This window comes from Thunnus thynnus, chromosome 16 (assembly GCF_963924715.1).
Source record: "Thunnus thynnus chromosome 16, fThuThy2.1, whole genome shotgun sequence".
Classification (NCBI taxonomy): Eukaryota; Metazoa; Chordata; class Actinopteri; order Scombriformes; family Scombridae; genus Thunnus; species Thunnus thynnus.
In genome coordinates, this window is record NC_089532.1 from 2,857,845 (window position 1) to 2,883,349 (window position 25,505).

A 25,505-nucleotide genomic window follows, 5' to 3' on the forward strand; every position below is an offset into this window, starting at 1 on the left:
GAGAGTACAGAGACTGACTGACAAACGTTTGTTTGCTCTGAACATGAACTCTGTACTTTGTGGTGTTTCAGGAGGAAAACTGCCTCAAATAAACTCTCATTTTAGTTTCACATTTTCTCCAGAAGCTTTGAATGAGATCCTGAGATGAAGACAGAAGAAAATACTTTGCTCTCTGTTGAAAAAAAAAACTTTATTGATTATGTAAAGCTTCAGATTGTTCACACATCCAATCAGTAAAGTCTGTTAAATGACTCTTGTTCAATGATTTCATGTACAGATTCACTTCATCCACACAATCAGTTAGTTTAACCCAGAATGTAAGCTATGTACAAGAACATAATAAATGATTATTATCATGATAATTACAGTTTTATTGAACATTTCTTTGTGAATTTACAAAGTGATGAGAACAAAATTTCTACCTAGTGAAGGTAAAAGACGTCATCACGAGCAGTGATAGCCTCCACAGATAAAAACACACAGCAAAAAGTGACATTTAAAGAAACTGAAAACATCAACAGAACAACAAATGAAAAGAAAAAAAGTGTTGATAATCCCAGTTTGATTGACAGCTGATCTCTGTGCAGTTCAGAAACACCACAGCAACGAGCTCTCAGAAACAATGGAGACAAAAACATAAAGATTTACAACAGAATCTGACACATGAAGTCTGAAATGACTTCTGTCTATTTCAGTTTACACAACTCAGCTGTGACTCCATAATTATAAGGCCGAAGTCCAGCATAGAGAGGCTGAGTGAATGTGGTCTGGACTCTGTGGAGGAGAGTCATGGTTTCAGAGACACTGTAGAAGGACAGAATACCTGCTCTGTGATCCAGGTACACTCCTACTCTGGAGGAACCAGGACCTGAGACAGAAGTTCTGATGTTGTTGAACCAAAATTTATAACTGTTAGTGTTACAATCTAACATCCAAGATTTGTCATTGAGTCCAAATGCACTTTGATACGAGACTCTAGTTCTGCTGATATTCTTGTATGCGACTGCTATATGAACTCTCCCTCTCCTCTCCACCTCCCAGTAACAACGTCCAGTCAGACTCTCTCTACTCAGGACCTGAGGATAATCAGTGAATCTGTCTGGGTGACTAGAATAAGACTGTTCTTCTCTCGTTAGCTCTACTTTTCTGTTCCCCTCAGATAATAACAGATATGTGTTTGCTGTGTTTGGATCCAGAGTGCTTTCACATGAATATTTTAAGAATCCAGCTCTGGTCTTGGGTTCTGGTTCTGACAGTAAAATGTCCACTTCAGTCCCTGTCAGTGAGATGTTTGTCCATTTCTCCCTCAGGATGTCCTGTAGTTGATCACTGAGCTCTGACACAGCTGCTATCACATCCTCAAAGTATCTCAGAGGACGGATATTGATGCTGGATGAGTCTGTAGATGCACTGAGTTGTGACAGTGAGGGGTAGTTGTGTAGAAACTGGTTGTGATCCTCTGTGTGTGAAAGCTGCTTCAGTTCAGCGTCTTTCCTCTTCAGCTCAGTGATCTCCTGCTCCAGCTTCTCCTGAAGCTCTTTGACTCGACTCACTTTGGTTTCCTGCTGGGATCTGATCTGCTGCTTCACATCAGAGCTTCTTTTCTGGAGGAGACGGATCAACTCAGTGAAGATCTTCTCACTGTCCTTCACTGCTTTATCAGCAGAGCGACTGACGGCCTCCACCTCCTGTTGAAGCAGCTTCACATCTTTCTCTCTGTCCTGGATTCTCTGCTGGATGTTTTGTCGACTCACCTCGATCTTTCTCTGCCTCTCAGTCCTTTCTGCTGCAGCTGAGACTGTGTCGTGGCCTTTATGTTCATCCAGAGAGCAGAGATAACAGATACTCTGCTGATCAGTACGGCAGAACATCTTCATCACCTCATCATGACGAGAGCAGATGTTCTCCTGGAGCTTCTCTGAGGGGTCGACCAGCTTGTGTTTTTTAAATGTAGATGATTCATAATGAAACTGAAGGTGTTTCTCACAGTAAGAGGCCAGACACACCAGACAGGACTTGAGGGCTTTCAGCTTCCTCCCAGTGCAGACATCACAGGCCACATCTTCAGGTCCAGCATAGCAGAGATCAGCAGGAGCAGCTTGGAGTCCAGTCTTCTTCAGCTGCTCCACTAAAGTTGCTAACATGGTGTTTTTCATCAGGACAGGCCTTGGTGTGAAGGTCAGTCTGCACTGAGGGCAGCTGTAGATCTTCCTCTGATCCTCTCCATTCCAGAAGCCTTTAATACAGCTCATGCAGTAGCTGTGTCCACAGGGAATAGTCACCGGATCTTTCAGTAGATCCAGACAGATCGAACAGCTGATTGTTTCTCGGTCCAGTTGAACTCCTCTCTGCGCCATTTCAGCTTTCAGTTGCAACAACTGTCTGAATTTCACTTTCTTAGAAAGTGAAACAAGTTTGAGCTCTGATCTGAACAACATGTGTTTCTGCAGTGAATGCAGCCTGACATGTTGGTTAAATCCATCCTCAATCTGTAGATCTGAAGGGGAGGGAACAAGGAAATATGACCACAGAGTGGAGCTTGTTGTGTTTGAAAGAACAGGGAGGAGTTATCGGGACGAGGAGCAGCACTGTGAATTAAAACTGTGTTTCCTCATTTACAGTGAAGTCTCAGTTAAAACCTGCTCACCATCTGAAAACATTTTTACATTTAGTTGTAAAATACTTGTTGACATGTCAGGGTTTGGTGATGCCTCATTTGTTGATTAGTATGAATTGATGAATCTAGAGAGTGGATGTACTTTTGTCTTTTACATTTGATTAATCAACAGACATCACACTCCAGCGTTTTATTTTCATCCTATCAGTACAGTATTAAATCTTTATTGATCATTGTGAAGAAAATGATTGACATTAAAGCATCAAGGTGAAATAAAAGCTGCTTCAAACACACCGTGTTCAACTTGAACTTCATTAGCTGTTAACACAAACTAAAATTACTGCAAAATAAACCAGAACGCAGTGAAAACTAAAGTCAAACCTCCAGTCAGTGAGGATCATAATCCAAACCACCAATAAAGACTTTAATAATAATCACTAATAAAGGCTTAGATTTCAGTTTTTTTGTTATTTAATAGATGCAACCCTCAAGTATGTGCAAAGGTTGGGCTGTCAGAGATGATTCCTCTAAACACAGACAGGATTGTTTACCATAAACCAAAACCAAAAGGAAAGTGAAAGGAATCAAATGAGGAAAAGCAACATATTATAAAATTATACAGGATTTAATATTTTCTAAAGGTGAAAATTAAAGTAAAATACCAAAAACAATTAATACATTAAATATTAACAGCATGCAAGAATATAAAATAAAAATAAGTTACTGTGCTGGAAAAGATTAAAACAAAGCAACAAAACAAGCAAACTTTACTGATATAACACCTTTAAAATGAGATGTTACACAGTGTTTTTCAGGAGGAAGAAAAGAGAAAGAGGGCAATAAAAGACAGAGAAGACAATTTATAAAAAGACAAAGAAAATAAAGAGTATGAAACACTAAATATTAAAGTATAAAATGAAGAAAAAGCCAAAGAAAACAAGTAGATATTTAAGAATAAGGCTTGCAATAATCTATATTTTTCCTTCTATTACAAGTATTGTGTGTGTATCTAAAGCCTGATATATCTGATTCCTCCGTTGTTGTCCAGAAACTATTAGAAACACATCAATGAGCCACATGTCTGAAAGTGTGTAGATGTAACAGAACTGGACCAAGAATTGAAAGAGATCCTGTTGCTTTTACTGATGTTGTTGTGTTTCTGCTCTCAGATCGACAGAGGAATGGTGATCTACGTCTGCTTCTTTAAAGGAGCGACAGACGACATACTGCCCAAGATGGGTCAGTGACCTTTTTTAACCTTTTGATACAGATGTCTTCCTTCTTTGCTCTCATTGTAAACCCACTCAGTATGAGATGTAAAGGTAAAGCATCCTTCCCCTGTGTGTCTCTGCCGTTCAGTGTCCACACTGTTGAACCTGCGGCTGTGTGAGTCCGACTCGGGGAAGATGGTTTCGGTGTTGGAGCTTCCCGGCAGCTTGCTGATCGTCCCTCAGGCCACGCTGGGCGGGAAGGCCAAAGGCAAGGCCATGCAGTACCACAACAACATCGGCAAAGAGGACGGACTGCGGCTCCACAGCGCCTTCGTCTCTCTGTGCGAGACGTTATCTCAGGTCATTTTCACATAGAGCAGGTCTAGACTGTACTCTTTAATTTACAGAGATCCAACAGCAGGCAGCAAGTGGCAACCATGATCCATAGAAATAATGTGCAATCTATGTGTTTTATTTATGTATTTATTTGGTTCCAAGACCCTTTAGACTGCATAACAGCTTGTGTTTAAGAATTTACTTGTTGGTTAATGTGGAAAATCAGTTATAAACTTTTAGCAAATTTAACTTGTGTTATAACTTTCAGGCTTTTAAGTTTAAGGAAATATAAATCTTCTTACAATTATTTTAAATTCATACATTTTTAATACAGCAGGTGCACAAAACAGTAACAATAATTATTTCATGTCTCCTCCAAGCCAGCAGGAGGCGCCCAGCTGTGTTTTAGGAACCGGAAGTGAACAGCATTCAGTCTCAGTTAGCTTGGGTTACAGCAGCTCTTATAACCTGCGTCAAGGCGGACCTTCTGTCAAGTTAGCAGCACGTGACAGCTACAAGATTTCCTGTTAGTCCATTTTCCGCTAAAATAAAAGCACAAATTGAAAAATACATTATAAAAAAAAGTTTTTATAAAAATCAACATCTAACAACAACAGATTTTTTTGTATAATGTTTCTGAGCAACCTGTGTGATGTAGAAGTTGTCAGACAATGTTGCCAGAAAAGCATCTCTCAGTTGAATAAAAATGACAAAATGTACATTAGTTTCAGTCATTTTAAAAAAGAAAAAAATTTGAAATGTGACATTTTTACACATTTGGAAAGTGTATCCAAACTCTTTACTGGCACAAAGTTTTAGGCACTTTAGATGTTAAGATTCTTATCCATCATACCATCAGGGAGGCGTCTGATTGTCCCAAAGTTATTCTGCAGCATGACAGCGAGCCCAAACATCCAGCCAGAGTCAAAAAGTACTATCTTCAGCAACAGATGGTCTCTGATCTTAACATCATGGATTCAGTCTGGGAACATGAAGAGACAGAAGCAGCTGAGACGCCGAAATCCACAGAAGAACTGTGGCAACTTCTCAAAGATGCAGGAACAACCGACCTGCCAAGTACCTGAAACACTGTGTGCAGGTGAACCGAGGAGAACTGCTGCTGTCTCCCCTCCTCTCAAAAATATGTTTTTCTTCTTGTTCCTACAGTTGGATGTTTGAGTTTCACTGTGCAGAGGGTGAAGGTGGAAAGTTTCAATAAGCTCACAAAAAATCAGATTTTAAGGGGCAGGCCTATGAGCATGATTTGTTACATCACAACCAGTTTGGAAGCTAAATGTGGACCAGTATGCAACTTACACAAGTGTGATATGGAAACTTGACACCTCCAGTGCACAAACACTGAGAATGGAAGAAGGAGACATCTTGTGTCCAGCTGTTAAACCTCTGAAATGAAAAATATTTGCATATATATGGTTTCTGGAATTTTTAATGAGGTAGAGGAAGTAGATGTCATTTTGAGAAATTCAATGTGGTAATTATACATTTTTGGTGTAAAACTATATATCAGACACACATTAATGTTCCAAGCAGAGTGTTTTCTGTATGCCAAGAAAATATTGATGGAATATTTTACTTCTAGTGCCTAAAACATTGACACAGTGCTGTATATTTATAAAGCTATTCTGATAGATTCTAATATTAGTTGATCTAAGTCCAGATGAAACGGCATTTCGAGAGTATCTAACTTCCATAGTGTGATATATTTCCAAGAACAGTGAAAAGTGGGCGTGTCATAATGAATCTTAGCTCTGTACTGCTAAAAGTTGAAGACTGATTGATGTGTAGATGTCATGATATTATTGGTTGGAATCGATTGATTCAAGTCTACATAAGAACACTTTATATTTTGTTTCACAGGAGGAGAACATGATTGGATTTTGATATAAGAATATGAAGAAATTGTTGTTTTTTTAAACATATTTTGTTAAACAATTGCACACTATGACCGAGGATGTGATCTAAAAGGGTTAAAAAGACGTTTTTCATTTCATCTCAACTTTAAATGTAATTAACAAAAATATAACTTTTATTTTGAAAATCCATTGACAGGAACACACGCGGTTGCTGCTGTTAGCTTAAATCTGCACGCCACCAAACTCCACATTTAGCCTCTAGTTTGCCCTTAAATCTGCTACTTTGGGCACTTTTTCTGTAAATTCTAATGAAGTGGCAGAAAATAAACGATTTGTGTAACTATTTAAGTTGTAAAATAACGCGTTTAAACTCGTTTATTCGTTGAAAGTCGCCGGCGGTGTAACGAGGATTTGTGTTGACCCGACCAAAGAGGTTCTGAGGTGGGAAACGGTTTTCTGTTGACAAACTTTAGCTACAGATAGATTTGTATTATGAGAAGAGATTGTTATTTTTCTGGTATTAGTGTGCTTCTACAGACATACTTTATAACTCAGGACTGAAAATCAATCATTGTTTTCATTATCGATTAATCTAACCATTTATCTTATCAATTAATCGAAAGCTTATTGACTTTAGCCGTCTACAATAATGACATGTCCATCATTTACTAGTGCTCAGTGTAATTAAATGTAACTCAAATTTGTTTATTTTGACTAAACAACAGTTTCACAAATTTAGAATTCTTGCTCATGTAAATAACAAACAATTAATTGATTACCAAAATTATTAACAGTTATTTTCAGAGCTGAAAGAATTGATTAGTCAATAGACAGAAAGTTAATCAGTTAATGAAATAGTTTATCAAGCAACAATAGCAATGATCTGCTGTCTCTGGCTTCTCAAATGTGAGGATTCGTTGCTTTTCTCAGTTTTATATCATTGTAAATAAAGTTAAGGCTTCAGCTAATGATTATTCTCATTATTGATTAGTCTCCAGATTTGTCAATTAATTGTTTAAGTAACAAGATGTCAGAAAATAGTTAAATCATAATTTCCTAAAGCCCAAGATGATATCTTAAGATATATTGTTTTTGTCCGACCAACAGTCCAGAACACAAAGAAAAGCAGTAAATCATCATATTGGAGAAGCTGCAACTTTGGAAAGTTTGTTGTTTTTGGCTGAAAAATAGCTAAAAGATTAATTGATTATCCAAAGAGTTGCAGATTATTTTTCAGTCAGTCAACTTATCCGTTAATTGACTAATCGTTCTAGCTCTAATTGTTAATAAAGCAAGCAATCTGGAGACGTCACATTGGACTTTAGAGTATTTTCTCATATTTTAAAGACTAAATGATGAATTGATTCATTGATAAACAAGTGCATGCATGAGTCTGACTGATTATATGACCTTTTGTGTGTATAAGTGGATGATTTAAAGCTGTTTTTCACCTGTTTCCTCACAGATGCCTTGTTTTGACTTCCTGGATAAAGTGGAGCTTTTTGTGCGGACGGGAACGTTTCCTGTAGACGCATCAAAGAGCTCAAAGAAAGTGACCAGAGCTGCCAGCAAACGCTTCATCTATAAAGGTACTTTATCAGTTACACTGGCAGGTGACACACAGATGCTGCTTAAACACAAGAAAACATTTGTTACGGGAAGAAAATGTAACATCTGAAGTCACTGGATGATAGACAGTAACGTATAAGATGGTAAAAATTACTTCAGATGGGTAAAAGTAACAGAAAACATAGTATTGCTACTTATTTTTTAATTAAATTATGTTTTTTGTACTTTGCATGGTGGTTAATTTAACTAGAATTGAAATTATACAAGAAAATTAAAAGAGAAAATGACAAATAAGTTGTTATTGTTTTAGGACCTGGAGTAAACAGGCTATCTGATGATTATTTTCTCAATTAATCAATCAGTTTTGTCTATAAAATGTCAGAAAATGGTGAAAATGCCCGTTATAATTTCTTTAAATGTCTTATTTTATCAGACCAACTCAAAGATATTTAGTTAACTATCATGTATAACAAAGAAAAGCATAAAATCATCATATTTGAGAAAGAAAAAACAGCTTTTTTTGGGCCATATTTGCTTAAAACATAATTAAAGCGATTATGAGACTATCAAAATAGTTGCAGATTAATTTGCTGTCAGTCGACTAATTGATTAATTGACTAATCGTCGCAGCTCTAAATTAAATGTTGATTAGAAAAAGGACACCGGGAGGGGGAAATTGGATATTGAAATGACAAATTGATATTGTGAAATTACAATTTGCAAGTGAAAAATGTGAAATTTAAAATCCTGGAATAGAAAATGGTAAATGTAAACACATTGAGAGGCTGTGAACAAGATTACAGGATCAATTTTATACCAAAGAGGTGATCACACAAGTTTACTTATTTGGTAAGATTTGATAAGGAAGGCTGTGCTCAGCTGTGGCAACAGGTTCTCAAACCTTCAAGGACAAGTTTTGGCTTACAATAATCTCCACACTGGTTAAAATAATGCCACACTGGTTACCAGTATGTGCTGTTCTCATGCGCTCAGAGTGGGGTTCATGCTCTCTTTATGTTAGCTTTCCACAGATGAATGTCTGTCTATGACCTTTCCAAAAAAACCAAACTGTTGCTTATTAAGTTTCTTCTCTATTGGTGTCGTTTTACAGTCATCCACTGTCTTCACACACACCTGAACTCAGCCTCCGTACATAGATTAAACACATAGTTTATATGATTTCACATACATAGGTGATCACACAGTCATATGATTAATGCAATAATTTCCCTAACAATATTATTATGGATTATTGTTATAGATTGGGGGCCACACTGACAGTAAACTGCAACATAGAGAGTAACGTTCCTCTCTCTGTGTCCTCTAGATGGCAGTCTGTGGCGAACTTATCGAGGTCGCCTCCTCCGGGTCGTCAGGAGCGACGAGGAAGTGAGGGAGATCCTGACCCGTTACCATGACAACAACAACCACGCCGGCCGGGTTCGAGCAGTAAAGGAGATAATGGTGAGTTTAGATGATCATGTGACTGACAGAACAAAACAGTTTAGCTCATTTCGATGAAAAGAAAATTTAAAGATGCGAACAGATATAAAAATCTGCTGTGAAGGTGAGCGTGCTGTTTAGAAACAACATCTTCCTCTGTCCAGCTGATGTATTACTGGGTCGGAGTGACGGAGGCGGTGAAGACCTGGATCAAAGCTTGTGCTGTTTGTCAGAGCCGAAGTCCCGCCGAGCCCCCCGATCCGCCCGTCCAGTTCTGCCTGGCTTACGGCTGCGACTCCTCCAGCTACGTTTACCCCGAGCTCAGCTTCCACAGGTCAGGAACCACATGCATGAGTTGTCTGATGGATGGAAAAACTGTGAAAAAATTACTTTTCTTAGATTTTTACTACTAGAAAAGTGTCAAGTTTTGTCTGATAATTATCTCAATTGAAAGGATTTATTTTCTGTATGGTTGCTGTTTGTCTAAACTGTCAGATTTATGGTCTTGTTTAAGATCAGCTATGCAAATAGCGTGAGTTATCAATTGATACTAAATCATATCAAATCAGTTTATTTCTTGAGAACATGTTGACCAAAGTGCTTCCCAGAGAGATGACATACAACACAATGAGTACAATCAGGAAAGTCCCCAAAAATTATGGAAAACAATCAATGAATAAGACATGAAAGTATTTATTCTATTACAGTATAAAAAGAAAAAAAAGGCATATTGAAATTTTCTCATATGTGGATGTTGGAGGTATCATTGTTGGTCATTATCTAAAAAAAATATTTAGACACTTGGATTTTTTTCATGTTATAGAATAAACTAGAGCACATCTGACTTTCTGACAATCAATGAAGATGATTTTCCCCAAAATACACCTGTCAGGAATAAGTTTGCTGTCTTCACGTCTATTTAATTGTCATTTCAATTCATAAAATACACACACAGCACACAGAAAAACATAGAGCATCTTAATTGTGTAGTGCATAAATAAATATATGTGCAGTGAAAGAGTTAAATGGTTGAGTAAAGTTTAAACTCTGACCTGTAGATGGTGCTAGATGAAAAATCTGATATCATAAAAGATTCATCCTCTTGGGAACATGAATTAAGAGGGGAAATTATATTTAAAACATGTTGTTTTTGCAAGTAAATGAGTCTCTAACACTAAATTCTTCTTCTTCCTCTGTCCTGCAGGTTTCCAAAGGAGGCGGAGCGGCGGCGGAGGTGGCTAGCGGTGGCTCAGAGGGACGAAGGCTCGCTGCGCATCAATTCCTGCCTCTGCTCCCGACACTTCGAGCCGTCCTGCTTCACGCTGACGGAGGAGGGTCAGCTGACTCTGACGTCAGACGCCGTACCCACCATCATCCCTGTGACAGCGCAGGACGAGGTGACGATTTATGTATTTTATATTCTTCTCCATGTACAGGCGTCTATTTTAGAGTAGAGGGTGAAGTTCAGAGAGGATCAGATATAGAATTTAAAACAAAACACAGACATTAAATCCTGGTTGACTTCCATGGTTACCGTGGTAACAGCTAGTGTGGTTTAATACTACAGAAAACACTCATTGAGATTAAACAGAAGAACAGCTGGTGTGTTTGTTTACAGTTCAGCCAAACAAGCTCATGTTGTTTTGATGAAGAAGTCAGTAAATAATAATTACAACTGAATCTGATTTCATGCTGCACATAGTTTTTACACAAAACCGCAGTTGGTTACCTTGCGGAGGAGTTGGAGGTGTCCAGCCTGCACAGATGCATTTTTGATGACAAAGCTGAGTGACAAATTTGTTGCATGCCCCGAGTGAAAAAGCTACGTCATGTTTGGCCAGTTTTTTTGATGTGAAGCAGCAGCAGCAGTGGGAAATGTTGGGTTTTCATCAGAGGTAACTTAATACAACTCTGTTACAGCATTTTAATTTTGTCATCCTGTTTTTTCATGCAGTATTTCTATAATTTTGCTTTCTTGGTCTGTTCTGTACACACAACAGCTAATGTCTGTCTGTGCTGGAAGAGGGATTCCTCCTCTGTTGCTCTTCCTGAGCTTTATTCCATTTTTAGCCGTTTTTTAGGGAGTTTTTCCGAATCTGGGACTCTCCCAGATATTGTAACAATCCCATAGTTTATATAAAAATAGGCCATCCAACCACAATATTTGGTCCCGTAATGAAAGCTGAAGTTTTCCCTTTTATAGATGACATCAAATCTTTTACATTATTCCTCATAAATCTACAGTAGATAACAATGTAAACACAAGACTCATGTAACCTCTTTTAAACTTACTTACATAATTTGGCCGATCTGACCAGAACAGATTTGTGTCAGTAACAGTACTTTCCTTCAACCACGAATGAAGCAGGACACTCGGTTACATTTCTAATGTCATGTATGTTCATGTTTATGAGTCATTTTTTTACCAAATCAGCATCTGTTTGCTGTCACATACTAATAGAAATGATGACATCTGCCCTCAGATACAACCCTAAACCTGTTTTATAAATCAAGTTTATTCTTAAATGAATTAAAAGAAATAAACAAACTAAACATATTAAAAACCTATTGGGTTGTGTTTTCACCGTGCATGTAAAATGTTGGCCCCCCAGTAAATAGTGCTGAAAAAAACTGGCCCATTGTTGAACTCATTGCTGACCCCTGGTTTATATTTTGGCCACCAGTTTCAATTAAATCCCAAATTTGTGTTTGTAAAGAGTTTTAAAGGATGACAGATCTTGATTAATAGCATGATGTCCTTTTATGTGTCCTACTATGAGTGAGATTTTCATAATGCGTCACCACAGCAGGTCAAGAGTTTTTATCTTTTCAGCGCATCTTCTCACTCCAGGACGGGGTTCTGATCTGCTCCTCTCGTGCAGATCTTTAGAGAGTTTGGATCTGTGTTAGCTCCTGTTTCCTGTTCAGATAATCATCCTCGGTTTTCAGGTACGTGTCCCATCAGACGAGGACTTCCTTCATTCCAACACTCTTGAAGACCTCCTCTCCTCGGCAGCAGCAGCAGCTGCCGCAGAAACCACAGAGCCATCTGAACCGCCCTTCGATCACTCTGAAACACCCGTGGAACTGCAGGAACACCAGTACTGCCTCCCGGCTACCGATTCAGACTCCAGGACGATCCAGACGGTGAAGGAGGACAAGAGGAGGAAGACCGTCATCGAGCCGAGCTTCGCGGCTTACAACCAGATCGCCAGGTTTTACTTATATTTACATTTATTACATGCTGCATCTTTTCACTAAGGTGAGCATGTGTTAAAATGTTTGTATTTTGCAGGTATCTGAGCCACAGGATCTTACCGATGCAAAGCAAGAAAAGCAGAGGTGCTCTGAAGAGGATGGCCAAGCGCTTTGGACTGATAGGTGAGGTTTTATTCACCTCCTTTAATCCTCAATAAATCCAAATCATAGTATCTAATGAAGCTGAAATGTATTTAGGAATAACTTGTAAACATTTCTCTTCTGTTTTAGATGGAGTGCTGATGTACACGCGAGTCTCTCCTCCTCTCAGGGTGCCACGCAGCAGAGACGAGGTTTGGATGATTCACTAAAGTTCAAATTGAACTTCTTTAAGCATCGCGCAGCTACAGAACCTAAAAGTGTGCTGGTCTAATGTATTTTTATGATCTCACAGCTGTCTACAGTCTGTCTGGAAGGATAAATTGTCAGATGTGTTAGTCCAATGACAACCGTGATGCCGTTTGATCCCAGGTAAACTCCATCCTGCAGCAGTTCCACGACAACCAGGGTCACTACGGTCAGGGAATCTGCCAGCGTGAGATCAGTAAGCACTTCTACTGGAGCAGCATGACCCGAGACCTGGCCCGCTGGATCTCCAGCTGCCACATCTGCCTCAACAGGACCAAGAGGAAATGGCTCCGCTGCAGCGTCTACAACTGCACCAACTGCTGCGGGCCGGTGGAGAGAGGCCTGGGCCTGACCTTCCATAAGTATGACTCCATGTCTACAGAGTCTTCCAACAAGCAGATAATACATTCATCTCAATAACTAGACGTCTAAACACAGAGTCAGTTGGATTTATTAATGATTAAAAGCTAAATGAGCACAGAGATTAAAATTATCCATCCATAATCCATACGATTTCTAAATTTTACGAGTATTCAGTGTCTTTATGTGCCGTAGAAGAGTATTTTTATTCTGTTTTAATTTTTTTTGTGTTCAGTTTTTATTTAAGGGAAAAAGTTAAGCAACGTTAACTTTGAAACTCCACCTTTCCCGTATGAAAAATCAGGTTTTACTTGTCAAATAATGGCTAGCCTTCCTCTTATTCTCATAAATCATAGGGTACATACTTGGATATGCATTTTGTGTTTGATTATTTATTTGTAATGACTTTTGTGATTGTTTGGTGAATGTTTGTGTAGTGTACCGTTAGCCTTAGCTGTTTGGCTAACCAACCATTGCTTCCTCGCTACATCCACAAACCAAACATATTTCTGTTCTGTAGCAAAAAGTAAAAAGTTTAAATTGTCTTTAATGTGTAAACATGACAATTAGGCAATAATGTGCTTTTATCATGCAAAGTCCAAATCTCTTTTCTCCTCACCGTTTTCAACATGACACTAAACTCTCATCAAAAATAATTCAAATCTGATAAAAGTACACCTGAGAAAAGAAAAACATGATCATCTAATTGTTTGTTGTTGTAGTAAATTTGTGTCAAATGTTTTTAGCTTGAATGTTTTACATTTTTTACTGAAATCTACCTTAAAACATTTTAATAAATCGTTTTTATTTCAATGCTGTAAACGGTTTATCTGCTCCAAACTAAGCTAAATTAGCTCCAGCTACGACTGCAGCTAATTTAGCCACCATTTTATTCTAATTCTAAATAATCTACTAAATAATCCTGTGATGCTGAAAAAGCCCTTGACCAGGTTGAGTGGAGCTATTCATACTACAGACTGTATATCTTATCATTATTCAGTTCATTAATGATTCAGTTATTATTTGCCTTTGGGATTTATGTTATTATATACCTGCACATGTAAATGTAGTGTTGAAAACATGCTTATTGCCTATAGGTTGCAAAATTCACCATAACAGAAATTTTCAGGATTTACTCTTTAACCATCTTTATCTCAGTGAAGACAAACGTGTTTATGTGTTGTATTACTTAATATAACTTCATCTGTGATACTTAACTCCATCCATCTTTACCTCCAGGTTTCCTCTTCACAACGCGACGCTGCTCGCTCAGTGGTTGAAGGTTGTCGGCCGTCACAACTGGCATCCTCGGCTCCGCTCATCCGTGTGTTCGACCCATTTCACGGAGGACTGCTTCGACCGCAGTGGGGATAAGGTCACCATCCACCCGGACGCTGTGCCGTCACTTCTGGTCCACAGCGACTCAGCGGTAAGATTCATACTCGATATCTGATCCTTCAATATGTGAATATGTAAACAGTCAGTGGCAGTAGTGGTGCAGTACAACTCAGCTTTATTTGTATTTTGTGCCTGTAAATAAAGTAAACAGTCAAACAAACAGGAAAACAGGAGTTTGAGTTCTGTTTTTTTCCACACAGACTCAGTCCAGAGGTCCAAACCAGCCTGCTGTGGTGGAGGAGGTATGTACTGAGTGGGTGAATATCAGGAGTTTGACAAAATATAACATGCAGCAGTACAAAAAACATCACAAAATGATTACTGAGCCTCCAGAGGTGGAAATCCAATCAAAACTGAAATGCCTTCAACCGTTTACTTGCTTATAGTCTCTAATGAAAGCATAGTAGCTGTACTGAGTATTGCATATAATGTTTTCTCATCTGTTCCTGTGTGAGCAGGCCTATTTCGCCAAGTACGACGCTGTGGAGCTCTACCTCAGCAAACGCAAATATCCTCCTGGACTGAGTTACGTAGAGAAGAACACGTTCAGGAGGTTCTGCAAGAAGTTTGCAATCAAAGGTTCGTATAAGCTTTAATCCCCCAGCAAACTCTGAATAAATGCCAAAGTAACCGAAGTAAAGCTGTGCTAAAAGTATGTTTTTCTTCATGTATGTTTTTCATTGGTGGATACAAGGATATATAGGACTTTTATTGTCATCTCACCACCAGTTATATCTATACTTATCAGTTCAAATGCTACTTATAATGACAATTCTTTTATTCCTTCTTAGTATGTAGATAAGAGTCTCTTATCTCTAAGAGGTCAGAAATACGTATCCTCTTTCTGTATGTGACACAAACCTTCTACTTCAACTTTATTATTATCCCAGAGGATATCTGGTTTGCACACAGACATTAACACACAGGTCACAGGAACACACTGATGACAATGAACAGTCAAGGACATCAAAGCAAAGAAATATACAGTATATATGAAAATAATAAATAAAAACACCTATACAGATAATTAAAACAGCAGCAGATCCACCCAGAAATAGAAACACTATAATCCTGTAAAGCAAAACCGCAACTACAAGTTGTACACAGTGTAAAAAGAAACAACTAAATCCTTTCACGGTAACAGTAAAGTGAACTTCCAGCCTCTCCCCCTGGTTTTCCCAGACGACAAGCTCCACATGATGCGGGGAGATCGAGTGCGTTTGGTTCTGAGGAGCAGACAGCAGGTCGAAACCGCCCTGATGGACTATCACAACGAGCTGAACCACCTCGACGTCAACAAGTGTCTCAGACTGCTCAATGAGAGGTGAGAGGGGATCTTCTCTGTCACTAAAGATGCCAGAATTAGATCTGGGTTTGATGTATTGTTTTAAAATACAAGATGAATGTATTTGTTGGGTAAAAAACCACACGAAAATCTCAGAGCTAATTCAGTTCTTTACCATTCTGTTGTTTTTTTTTGACTCATTGTTAAAGGTTATGAAAGCAAAGACTAAACAGATAAAGCTTTTAATAATGTAGGTTTTTAATTCTTGTTTAGTTTAAAACATACTTTATTTTCTCTCACTATGAGCAAAGTCTTCCAGGTATCTGTTTCTCTTTAGCACACTTTAACTTCTTCTTCAGTGTCATGACGTTGTTTCTATAATAAACAGCTCCTGATCTCTGGCAGGTACTTCTGGAAAACCATGAGACCTGACGTGGTTCAGTGGATCAACAGCTGTTCGCAGTGCAGCAGGAGGAAGAGGAAGAAACCAAACGACCAAACGGAAGCAGGAGGGTCAGAGGAGGCGCTGGGATCACCACAGATACACCATTACGTCGAAAGGTGTGTGTTTTTTTATCATTGAGTGAATTGTGAAAAGTCAAAAACAACAGGGACATATGACCGTGTTGTTAGTAGGAGCAGTATTGGTAGCTACAGCTGCAACAATTAATCGATTAGTCGAATGACAGAAAATTAATCTGTTACGACGTTTTCTGGTTCAATCTTCTCATGAGTGATAATTTACTGTTTTTTTTTAAATATCTGAAGTTTTTGGACTGTTAGCCAGAAAAAAAGTGGCCATTAAATAAATGTAAATGCATTTAATAATATAGAGATCGGCAGATAAATCGATCATGAAAATAATTGTCAGTTGCAGCCCTAACGTTAGCAGAAATAGTAGTAATACTGGTAACAGCAGCAGCACCGTGTGTGCAGCCTCTCACACTCTCACTCTGCGTCTTTACAGTGAGAGGGACGATGATGACGACGACGATGATGATGATGACGGCAAAGATGAGAACGATGGCGGTGATGATGATGAAGGCGGAGGGAGTGACGGTGACACAGAGAGGCAGCCGGCGATGAATTCAGAGGACGGAGTGGTGGGTTTCTCAGCTTCAGCCAGCAGAACAACACACACACACACACACACACACACACACACATGCCACAGTGTTGTCCTAGGTCAGCTTTTTACCGATTGGGGACACGGCTTTTGTCTTTAGTCTGAAATTTGTCCCCAAAAGTAGCCCATGACAGACCACACACACACACACACACACTATCTTACACTTCTATTCTATCTATAATATGTAAATTAAACAAATTATATTATAAATAAAATATGATACAATATAGTACATATTTGGGTGGAAAGATGTTAATTTATTTCGATAAATCAGATTCCAGACCAACAAAGTCGTGGTGTTTTAGTTATTATTGGCGAAGAATGCAAATAATGTCAATAACTTCATAACCTGCATCATTGTGCCGTATGTTAGCATCAGAGCTGTGGAAAGTTTTTACAATTAAACAGTTGCAGCAACACAAAGAAAGCTACTTGAGCTAGTTGTGAGCTAGTTAAAGGACGGGTTCACAATTTTTCAAGTGTGTCTTAAACCAACAGTCAGGAGCCCAAATAAACATTAAAGCTGTTTTTCTTGCTGTAATCATTCCTCCTGTTCATACTGACCATTAGAAGATCCCTTCATAATGACCTTACAATGGAAGTGATCACAGTCCTCCTTCTGTGCAAAAAATGTATTTCAAAGTTTATCTGAAGCTAATATGAAGCTTCAGCGTCCAAACGAGTCAAATCAAGTAGATATCTTTCAACGTTACAGTCTTTTTAGTGCCAAAGTTCCTCTTTTTGTTACTATACTTCCACCTGCAGCTCAACAGGGAAACACTGTCCGAGGAAACACAAAGAGGGAATTTGATGCTAAAAAGACTGTAAATGTGTCAGATATCCACTTGATATGACTAACTCAGACTGCTGAAGCTGAATAGAAGCTTCACACAGACTTTTAAATGACTGTGTGGACACACTGTGGATTTTGGCCTCCATCACTTCCATTGAAAGCACATTTCAAGGATCTTTTAACAGCCAGTATGAACAGCAAACATAACTTTGCGCCAGAGATCGTCTTTTTAATCCGATATCAGTGCTGCATGTGTGCAAAGTGTGTTTCTAACTTTAAGAAATGTATAACAGTCTGTGCAACTTTGGAGCAAACAAAGAAAAGGGCAGGTTGCATAAGGTCAATAAACAAATACCTTCTTCTTCTTCTTCTGTCTTTAAACAAACACCTGTCTCCCAGGAGAAACCTTTGTCCCCCCAGCCTGTAACTCCCATTAACCCCGAGCCCAGAATTCCCATCCTCCTTCATCTAAGAACTCCCATCAACCTGCAACCCAGAACTCCGAACAACCCCTTTGTGACCAGGATCTGGTCTGTCAATAGAGTCAACCCTCCACAGTCTGAAGTCCAGACAAACAGCTCAAAAGTTCAGCCACAGATCCAAAGCGGCATCCAGGTTCAGGTGAAACCTCAGCCGGAGGAGCAGAAACAACCTCAGGAGCAGGAGGAAACGAGCTGCTCTCAGATTCAGCCTGAGGGGCTGGAGGGCAACGCCACCAAACCTCTCACCGAACCGCATCCTGCAGCTGAGCCCAAAACACAGCAGAAACTTCCACAAGCCACAAACAAGTCTCAGCTTCCAAAGACGCAGTCGCAAATATCGTCACAACCCCGGAGCCATTGCAGCGTCATTCAGCGGCCGGTGAAGAGGAGGAGGGAGCTGGAGGCAGACTCTTCGGCTAAGAAGGGTCCCAGCTGTGGCCTGGAGCCTGTGGTGGCCCCGAGCACCAAACCCTGGCCCGTCTTCACCATCGCTGGCTCTTCTCCGGCAAAGACAGCCAAACCCCCTCCTGAGGTGCACAGGTACGACACAAAGTACTACTGACTACTGTGATGTTGGTTTTAAGATGTTAAAATGTACTTTTTTGGTTGTATTTTTCTTCTTTTTAGTTCTATTTTAGTTAATTAACGTGTCGAAGCCCCAATAGGATGGAATGAACATTACAGGGGGAGATAATAAGTGAGGTGAAGAAGAGTCAAAAGTTGTTTCTCGAGATCACAACTCAGTCAAATCTAAACACACAGACGTGAAACATATGTTGATATCATTACACTTTCTTAGGATTTCAATATCTCAGATGTCCGTCGCCAATAAACCTCCTTAAATCCATTTAGACATCAAAGTAATCCTGTGATAGTTGTCTGTACATCCATGGCTGCACTGCAAACAGGAACTGCTGACTCAGCAGACTTTGTACAGAGAGGATTTGCCAGAATATAAACAAATATCGGCTAAAAACGGGTCTGAAACAGAACAGCAGTACCTACCTGTAGCTGACATTACAACAGCACGTTTGATGAGCTTATATGGGGTCTTTTTCTCCTGATGGTCTGTCATTATATTGGTTCCCAAATACGCTGATATGTTGGTGTTTTCATCTATCAGATTTGCTAAAAACATTTTTGTAGTAGAAGGAGAAGCAGCATTACATAGATTATGGGATTTAAATTAAAGTAGGAATAACGAGTTCACTGGAAAAACAGCCGGTTATTGCAGCTGTAATTATTACTCCCCACCTTCCCTGGAGAGATAAATCCTGTCCAAATGGGGCTTTAGTAATATTAGTACTGTGGTGGTGTTACTGCATTTTAAAGCACTTGTATATGTTTGTGTGAGCAGCTCTGCTTCCTTGCGGAGGCCCAGGAAGCTGCAGGCCCGGACGGTCATCCAGCAGTGCAGTCAAGCCAAGGTCAAGATCAAACCAGCGCTGGACGGGGCCGACGCTCAGTGGGCCGAGGTGGGAGTGTTCGTTTGTCTGTTAGTTCATTCTTTTGTTCAAGTGTTGTCACAACCTGGCTCGTAAGGCCATGACGAAGAGGGAGAGACACCGTTTTCAAAAGTTAAACAAAGAAATTTATTAAGCAAAATTAGATTAATGAAATTCATAACAAAACTACAAAAGAACATGAAGTGTGTGAAGATGGTGTGTGAATGTTTTGAGGTGCATGAGGGTCAAAATAAAGAAAAGAACTGAAGACGGACCAAAGCTACAACATAACCAAGTGCCAGGAGGGAGAGAAAGAAACACTGGCCTTAGAACAAAACCAGCAGTGAGGTGAATTATAAGAGCACCGCTGACCAGCCAACAGCAGGTTGCCACAGTGTCTTAATTATATCTAAAACAGATCCAAGGATGCATCTGCGCTGGGGAACGCCGTCTATCTGTCCAAATATGTCAGCAAATATTGGATGGATTACAATGAAATTTGGTAAAAATACAAATTTAGTATTCGTGGTCCCCAGACAATGTCTCCTAATAACTCTTGTGATCCCCTTAATTTATTATCTAGCGCCACCAACAGGTCAAAATGTCCAACATTTTAGTTCATTATAGGATACCTCTAATAATCAAATTCCTCGCAGCCTCATTTGAATACCAAGGTAGCATGCTAATGTGCTTAAATTAATATGGTATGCTAACATACTAAATGTTACCATGTTAGTATAACATGCTAAATATACAGCTTTTTTTTTTCTTTTGGATTATTTTTAGGGCATTTTACCCTTGTATAATAGTGACAGTATAGATACAGAAGGAAATAGGCTAAATGCTGAATGCTAAATTTACAATTTTTAAAACAACAGTTAAAATATAGTTTAAATCTACTCAGATATGTACGTTTCTTATTAATGGACTCGAACGTCTGAATGTGTTTGTTAAAGACTGTTAGAACAAAGAGCTGCGATACATTTTCTCCAGTTTTGATCGCAAATCTACTGTGTATGAAATGTTTTATCCATTTGTCAATTTTTAACAGCTAACATTGAAAACTTTACACATGAAATATTAGCATGTGAGCCATTAGCATGTTAACATGCTAATGTTGGCTCGCTAACATGCCTGCTACAGGCTAAATGTTTGCATGTTAATATCTAGTTGCTAACATGCTACTGTAAGTCTGACAAAAATATTATGCAGATTTTTAAAAGTATTTTACTTTATTTATTCTGTTTTTTAATAGCCGTGCACCTGAGTGATGTGTGTATAATTACACCTCTTCAGTTAAGTATTATACTTTACATTAATTTGGAGCAGTTGGAACATAAAAACACCTTTTATGTATATATGTGATCCAGGTGAATATACAGTATATGGCAGGTGATGTAGCTCATGTTGGTTTTGTCACAATAAACATTTAAGATGCACAATTTTCCCAACATTTATCACATCTTCAGTTAGCGGTGTAATAATTCTGTTCATGATGCAGCAACATTGTCTCTGTATTTAACGTAAACAGCAGATCTTTCCTGTCCTCAGATCCAGGAGGGGATTGTTGTGTATGTTTGCTTCCTCCACGGAGCCACTGAGGACGTCACATGTGAAATGGGTAAGATGTGTTTTTACTCTGCAGACCTGACTGCAGCCAAATGTTTTAATTTGGTTAATATTCCTCGGACATCATAACAGGATTATCTTATTTCCAGATACAAGCATGCAAACTGATATTTAGATGTAATTCAGTGAAGGAAAATGTGTGTTTTTTGCATGGATGCAAGAGATCTCACTCATGATTTTTATAGACTTGTAAAATTATTAAAAATAAATTGTTTTTAATCAAACAAGACTTTAGAAAAACAACCAGTTGATGAATCTTTTAAGAGATAAAAATCCACTTCTCTACAAGTTAAATTCAACATTTTCTTAGCTTTTATGAATGCATGCTGACCTTCATTCATCTCCACATCACATTTCTGAGAATTTATGGTACTAGTTAAATACATTTAATTACAGTTAATCTAAGTCTGCATTTTCGCTGTCTAAACAGTAAAAACTGATAAAAGTCAAAATGAGGTAAAGCCAGCTCTTTGTGTAAATCTTAAAAACACATTATTTTAGTAGTATTAAGTTGCATTTTCCTGAATTGTTGCTGTTTTAAACATTTTCATTCTGTGTTTTAGTGTAATTATGTTTGTTTTTAATTATTTTTAAACATATTTAATTATTTTATACCAGTTTTTTCTGGTGTTTTGGGGTTTTTATGTCTTTGTAAAGCTTTTTGTAACTTGTTTTTGATAAGTGCATCATCTCCTCAACAGCCAACAGTCTGATGACCACGAAATTTTTCCGAAAAGACTCCGGACACACTGTGTCCATCCTCGACCTTCCCGGGAGCGTTTTATTAATCCCCCAGGACTCCCTGCTCGGGGAGCCAGTTTCCAAGAGACGGATGCAGTTCAAGGGCGGCTGTGAGCTGTGGTGGGGCGCCCAGCTCTTCTCGAACCTGGTGTCCGCCTGCAGGGAGTTCATGTCCGGCTCGGCGAAGTGCACCAAGGCGGGCGTGAAGGTGGAGCAGGGAGTCTACGGCCAGAAACAAGAGATCGCCCTCAACTCGCTGGAACCGCTGACAATCCTGCTGGAGTTCTGAGCTACATCTGAACATCATGTCGGGACGGAAGCAAAAAGGTTCTCAGGATGAGCGGTTTCATTAAGAGCTTCTCCAGATTTGTAGATCTACACTTCGGCCTGGACTTGAACTAACTGGACTTTGTTTTTGTGTTTAAGTCTGTCTTACTACAATACTTACATGCATTTACGTACATTGAAATGAGTCTTGGTCGTTTGCTGCTGACCCTGAAGCTGTGCTCTCTGAACCAGAAACACTGTAAGAAATGAGGGGCAAAATCCACAGCCCTGGTTCCAAAGTTCAGCTGAAGATGATACGAAGCTTCAGCTGTCTGAGTCGGTTAAATCGAGTCGGTATCTTCTAGAGCCGCCCCCCTAAAAGTCTCCGAGTTGGTGCATCAGTCGAGAAGCCTCTGAGTCGACTCGCTTTTTGTCAGTCGAACCGCTGCCTTCTTTTTTTTTTTTTAAGCCACGTAATTATAAACAGAGTAACGTGAAACATAACAGGCTGTAAACATGGAAAGTGGAAATCTGACGTTTTCACACCACAAATGATGTACAACAGCATTAAAACATGATTCTTACAGGTAAAATATGAGACTCATGTAGGCTGTTAGTTATATCAGTTTAATGTGGGGCGGCTGCTCTGCGGGTTCGCTTGATTTTAACTGCAGTAACCGGGTGGAGACATGATATTTCTCATAGGAGGCTGTGTTGAAGAAAGAAACAAAAAGTAATGATTTTGTTAAGTATGTAGGTCTATAACAATAAAATATATCTAACTAGATAAATACAGAGGAATATAAATGAGAATACACGTCACCCTGCCATGCATGATGAGAGACAACTCTAGTAGCTTCCAAAGTGTCTTCAGTACAAACTTCCCTCTTTTTGTTTTTCTGGGAGGGATACATTTAGTAGTCACGTGTAGCCATCTTTTTCTTCACATGTTACAAAACATGTCACATGTCATAACCACAACTCGCTCCTTTCAGCATCTCTTAAAGGAAATATCTGGAATGCATCAGATGAACTCAGACTGAAGTATATTCATGTCTTATTATCAAATCCAGGAGGTCTAGAAGACAAGGAGAGCTGGAGATCAACTCTGAGATGTCACACATGCACAAAAACACTCAAATAGTTGGAGCAGGTTGTTACTGTGTCAAGAAATACCGACTGTAAAAATACTTGAGCTACTTTGAAGCACGTCTTGTGTAGTAAAAGCCGAACGTATCCCTCCGCCACAGCTGAGCGAGGAACGTTCAGGCAAACAAAAAGAGGCAATGACACAGCTGAAGCATCATTTTAGCTTCAGCTGGACTTTGGAACGAGGGCTGTGGGTTGTGAGTGTAGTAACGTTCAGATAGATCTTCAGGGTCTGTATGGAGAATAGGAATCGTTAAAGAAACCAAGACTCACTTCCACGTACATATGGGCACGTCGGTATTGTATAAAGACAGACTTGAATAAACCTGAACCTATCCTTTAAGGTGGTCATGAGTAAATTTAATCTTTGCACTTTGTCCACTTCATGAAATGTTCACAGCATCTAGAGGCTCTTTGGAGACGCCTGCAAAGCTCCGTCAGCAGATATGTTTATTCATCTAAGTCTAAATTTAAATGATGTAACGTGAACGTAACAACATGTACGTTTTCAGTGATGACTCCAAAATATGTACAGAAGCACTTTAAACCAGACTGACTGAAGCTTCTGCCACAGTTAATGTGTTACGCACTTAAAACGGTAAGGCTGGCGTTATTCAGTATTTTTTTTATTGTCAAAAAATCCCAAGAAAACACTAAAACCATCAATGTATTAGACCTTTTTTTTTAAGAGTATTTTTTGGCTTTTTTTTCTTGATTTGGTCCAAGGTCGTTACTGAAGATCAGCTTACAAATATGCTGAATAATTTCATTTTTTTAAAAAGGTTCAGTAACTTTTTAAAACAGCTGGCCGCTGTAGTTTTTAACAAACAAACATGAGGAAATAGTGCGACTGTTCGGGACTATTTTCAGTGGTGAAATGAACCCACATTTGTTGTGTTTGGGATTGAGCCAAAATAGAAGAAAGAGATTAATCTATTGTGGGGTTTTTTTGGGTCTTTTCATGGGATTTGTGAACAATTTTCTCAAAACAGAAGTCTGACAAAAAGAAACTTAAAGGACGGGTTCACAGTTTTTCAAGTGTGTCTTAAACCAACAGTCAGGAGCCCAAATGAACATTGAAACCTGTTTTTCTTGCTGTAATCATTCCTCCTGTTCATACTGACCATTAGAAGATCCCTTCATAATGACCTTAGAATGGAAGTGATCACAGTCCTCCTTCTGTGCAAAAAATGTATTTAAAAGTTTATCTGAAGCTAATATGAAGCTTCAGCGTCCAAATGAGTCAAATCAAGTAGATATCTTTCAACGTTACAGTCTTTTTAGTGCCAAAGTTCCTCTTTTTGTTACTATACTTCCACCTGCAGCTCAACAGGGAAATACTGTCCGAGGAAACACAAAGAGGGAATTTGATGCTAAAAAGACTGTAAATGTGTCAGATATCCACTTGATATGACTAACTCAGACTGATGAAGCTGAATATAAGCTACACACAGACTTTTAAATGACTGTGTGGACACACTGTGGATTTTGGCCTCCATCACTTCCATTGAAAGCACATTTGAAGGATCTTTTAATATCCAGTACGAGCAAGAGGAATGATTACAGCGAGGAAAACCTCTTTCACTGTTACTATGAACACCTGACTGCTGGTTTAAGACACATTTGAAATACTGTGAACTTGTCCTTTAAAATAAGAGCAGTACTGTGTTGAATAAAACCAACAGTGTTGTTTAATAGCCTAGAAGACTTTATCTTATGTTCATATTGTTTATATTGTATAGCTGAGAGAAACAAACTGAAACTTGATATTAAATAACTATTTGTTGAAACGTGTGAATTTATTGAATTATTACATATAACAGCAGTGTTGTCTGTCAGTTATTCTGATAAATCTGTTCTCTTCTTTCAAGTCTTTTGTTAAAAAGAAAAATTCCTCTGAAGTTATTTTCTTGTACAAGAAGGAGCGTTTCACAAACCAACACGCAGGATGAGGTTACAAAGAAAAAGGCTCCCAGTGTAGCACTTATAACAGGGTTTTATTACAGAGCTTTTCTTAATCTATCAAATACAGACTTATAGATAACATCATGTCTGTTTTCAGTTCTCCTGTCCAGGAGCCATCTTGCCCAACTGACCCCCAGATGACACGTCTCACCCTTCCTCCAACGAACTTTAATTTCTTCATCTTCCTCTTTACAAATATAACACTG

The 25,505-nt window shown here is 38.8% G+C and overlaps 3 protein-coding genes across 4 annotated transcripts; 2 read left to right on the top strand and 1 right to left on the bottom strand.

Moving 5' to 3' along the window:
- LOC137200039 (tripartite motif-containing protein 16-like) lies at positions 1-2,434 on the bottom strand. The gene has a single exon (XM_067614713.1). The coding sequence runs from the start codon at positions 2,355-2,357 to the stop codon at positions 687-689; it is 1,671 nt and encodes a 556-aa protein (XP_067470814.1). The 5' UTR covers positions 2,358-2,434; the 3' UTR covers positions 1-686.
- A 1,191-nt stretch (positions 2,435-3,625) lies between these two features.
- LOC137200396 (D-aminoacyl-tRNA deacylase 2-like) lies at positions 3,626-4,203 on the top strand. The gene is made up of 2 exons (XM_067615175.1): positions 3,626-3,856; positions 3,977-4,203. Exons 1-2 carry the CDS (start codon positions 3,763-3,765, stop codon positions 4,201-4,203), a joined length of 321 nt encoding a protein of 106 aa, XP_067471276.1. The 5' UTR covers positions 3,626-3,762.
- Positions 4,204-6,078: 1,875 nt separating this feature from the next.
- On the top strand, positions 6,079-25,128 carry LOC137200393 (uncharacterized). 2 transcript variants are annotated; one of them, XR_010931951.1, is made up of 20 exons: positions 6,079-6,479; positions 7,504-7,627; positions 8,935-9,071; positions 9,215-9,384; positions 10,255-10,447; positions 12,000-12,265; positions 12,346-12,431; positions 12,540-12,601; positions 12,780-13,018; positions 14,256-14,445; positions 14,615-14,656; positions 14,873-14,993; positions 15,597-15,738; positions 16,105-16,260; positions 16,667-16,802; positions 18,021-18,643; positions 19,461-19,578; positions 21,100-21,169; positions 21,879-23,710; positions 23,776-25,128. XR_010931951.1 is itself a non-coding variant. In XM_067615172.1 (19 exons), exons 2-19 carry the CDS (start codon positions 7,504-7,506, stop codon positions 22,205-22,207), a joined length of 3,204 nt encoding a protein of 1,067 aa, XP_067471273.1. In that variant the 5' UTR covers positions 6,079-6,479; the 3' UTR covers positions 22,208-25,128. The 2 variants fall into 2 exon arrangements, 1 of the variants encoding a protein (XP_067471273.1); XM_067615172.1 differs by having other exon boundaries at positions 21,879-25,128.
- Positions 25,129-25,505: the final 377 nt, after the last annotated feature.

Excerpts from the sequence above, each read along its gene's own strand:
- LOC137200039 (XM_067614713.1), bottom strand. The coding sequence starts at position 2,357 with ATGGCGCAGAGAGGAGTTCAACTGGACCGAGAAACAATCAGCTGTTCG.
- LOC137200396 (XM_067615175.1), top strand. The coding sequence starts at position 3,763 with ATGTTGTTGTGTTTCTGCTCTCAGATCGACAGAGGAATGGTGATCTAC. Across the intron at positions 3,857-3,976 it reads CGACATACTGCCCAAGATGG|TGTCCACACTGTTGAACCTG; the intron begins GTCAGTGACCTT and ends TCTGCCGTTCAG.
- LOC137200393 (XM_067615172.1), top strand. The coding sequence starts at position 7,504 with ATGCCTTGTTTTGACTTCCTGGATAAAGTGGAGCTTTTTGTGCGGACG. Across the intron at positions 14,446-14,614 it reads TGGTCCACAGCGACTCAGCG|ACTCAGTCCAGAGGTCCAAA; the intron begins GTAAGATTCATA and ends TTTTCCACACAG. Across the intron at positions 16,261-16,666 it reads ATACACCATTACGTCGAAAG|TGAGAGGGACGATGATGACG; the intron begins GTGTGTGTTTTT and ends GCGTCTTTACAG.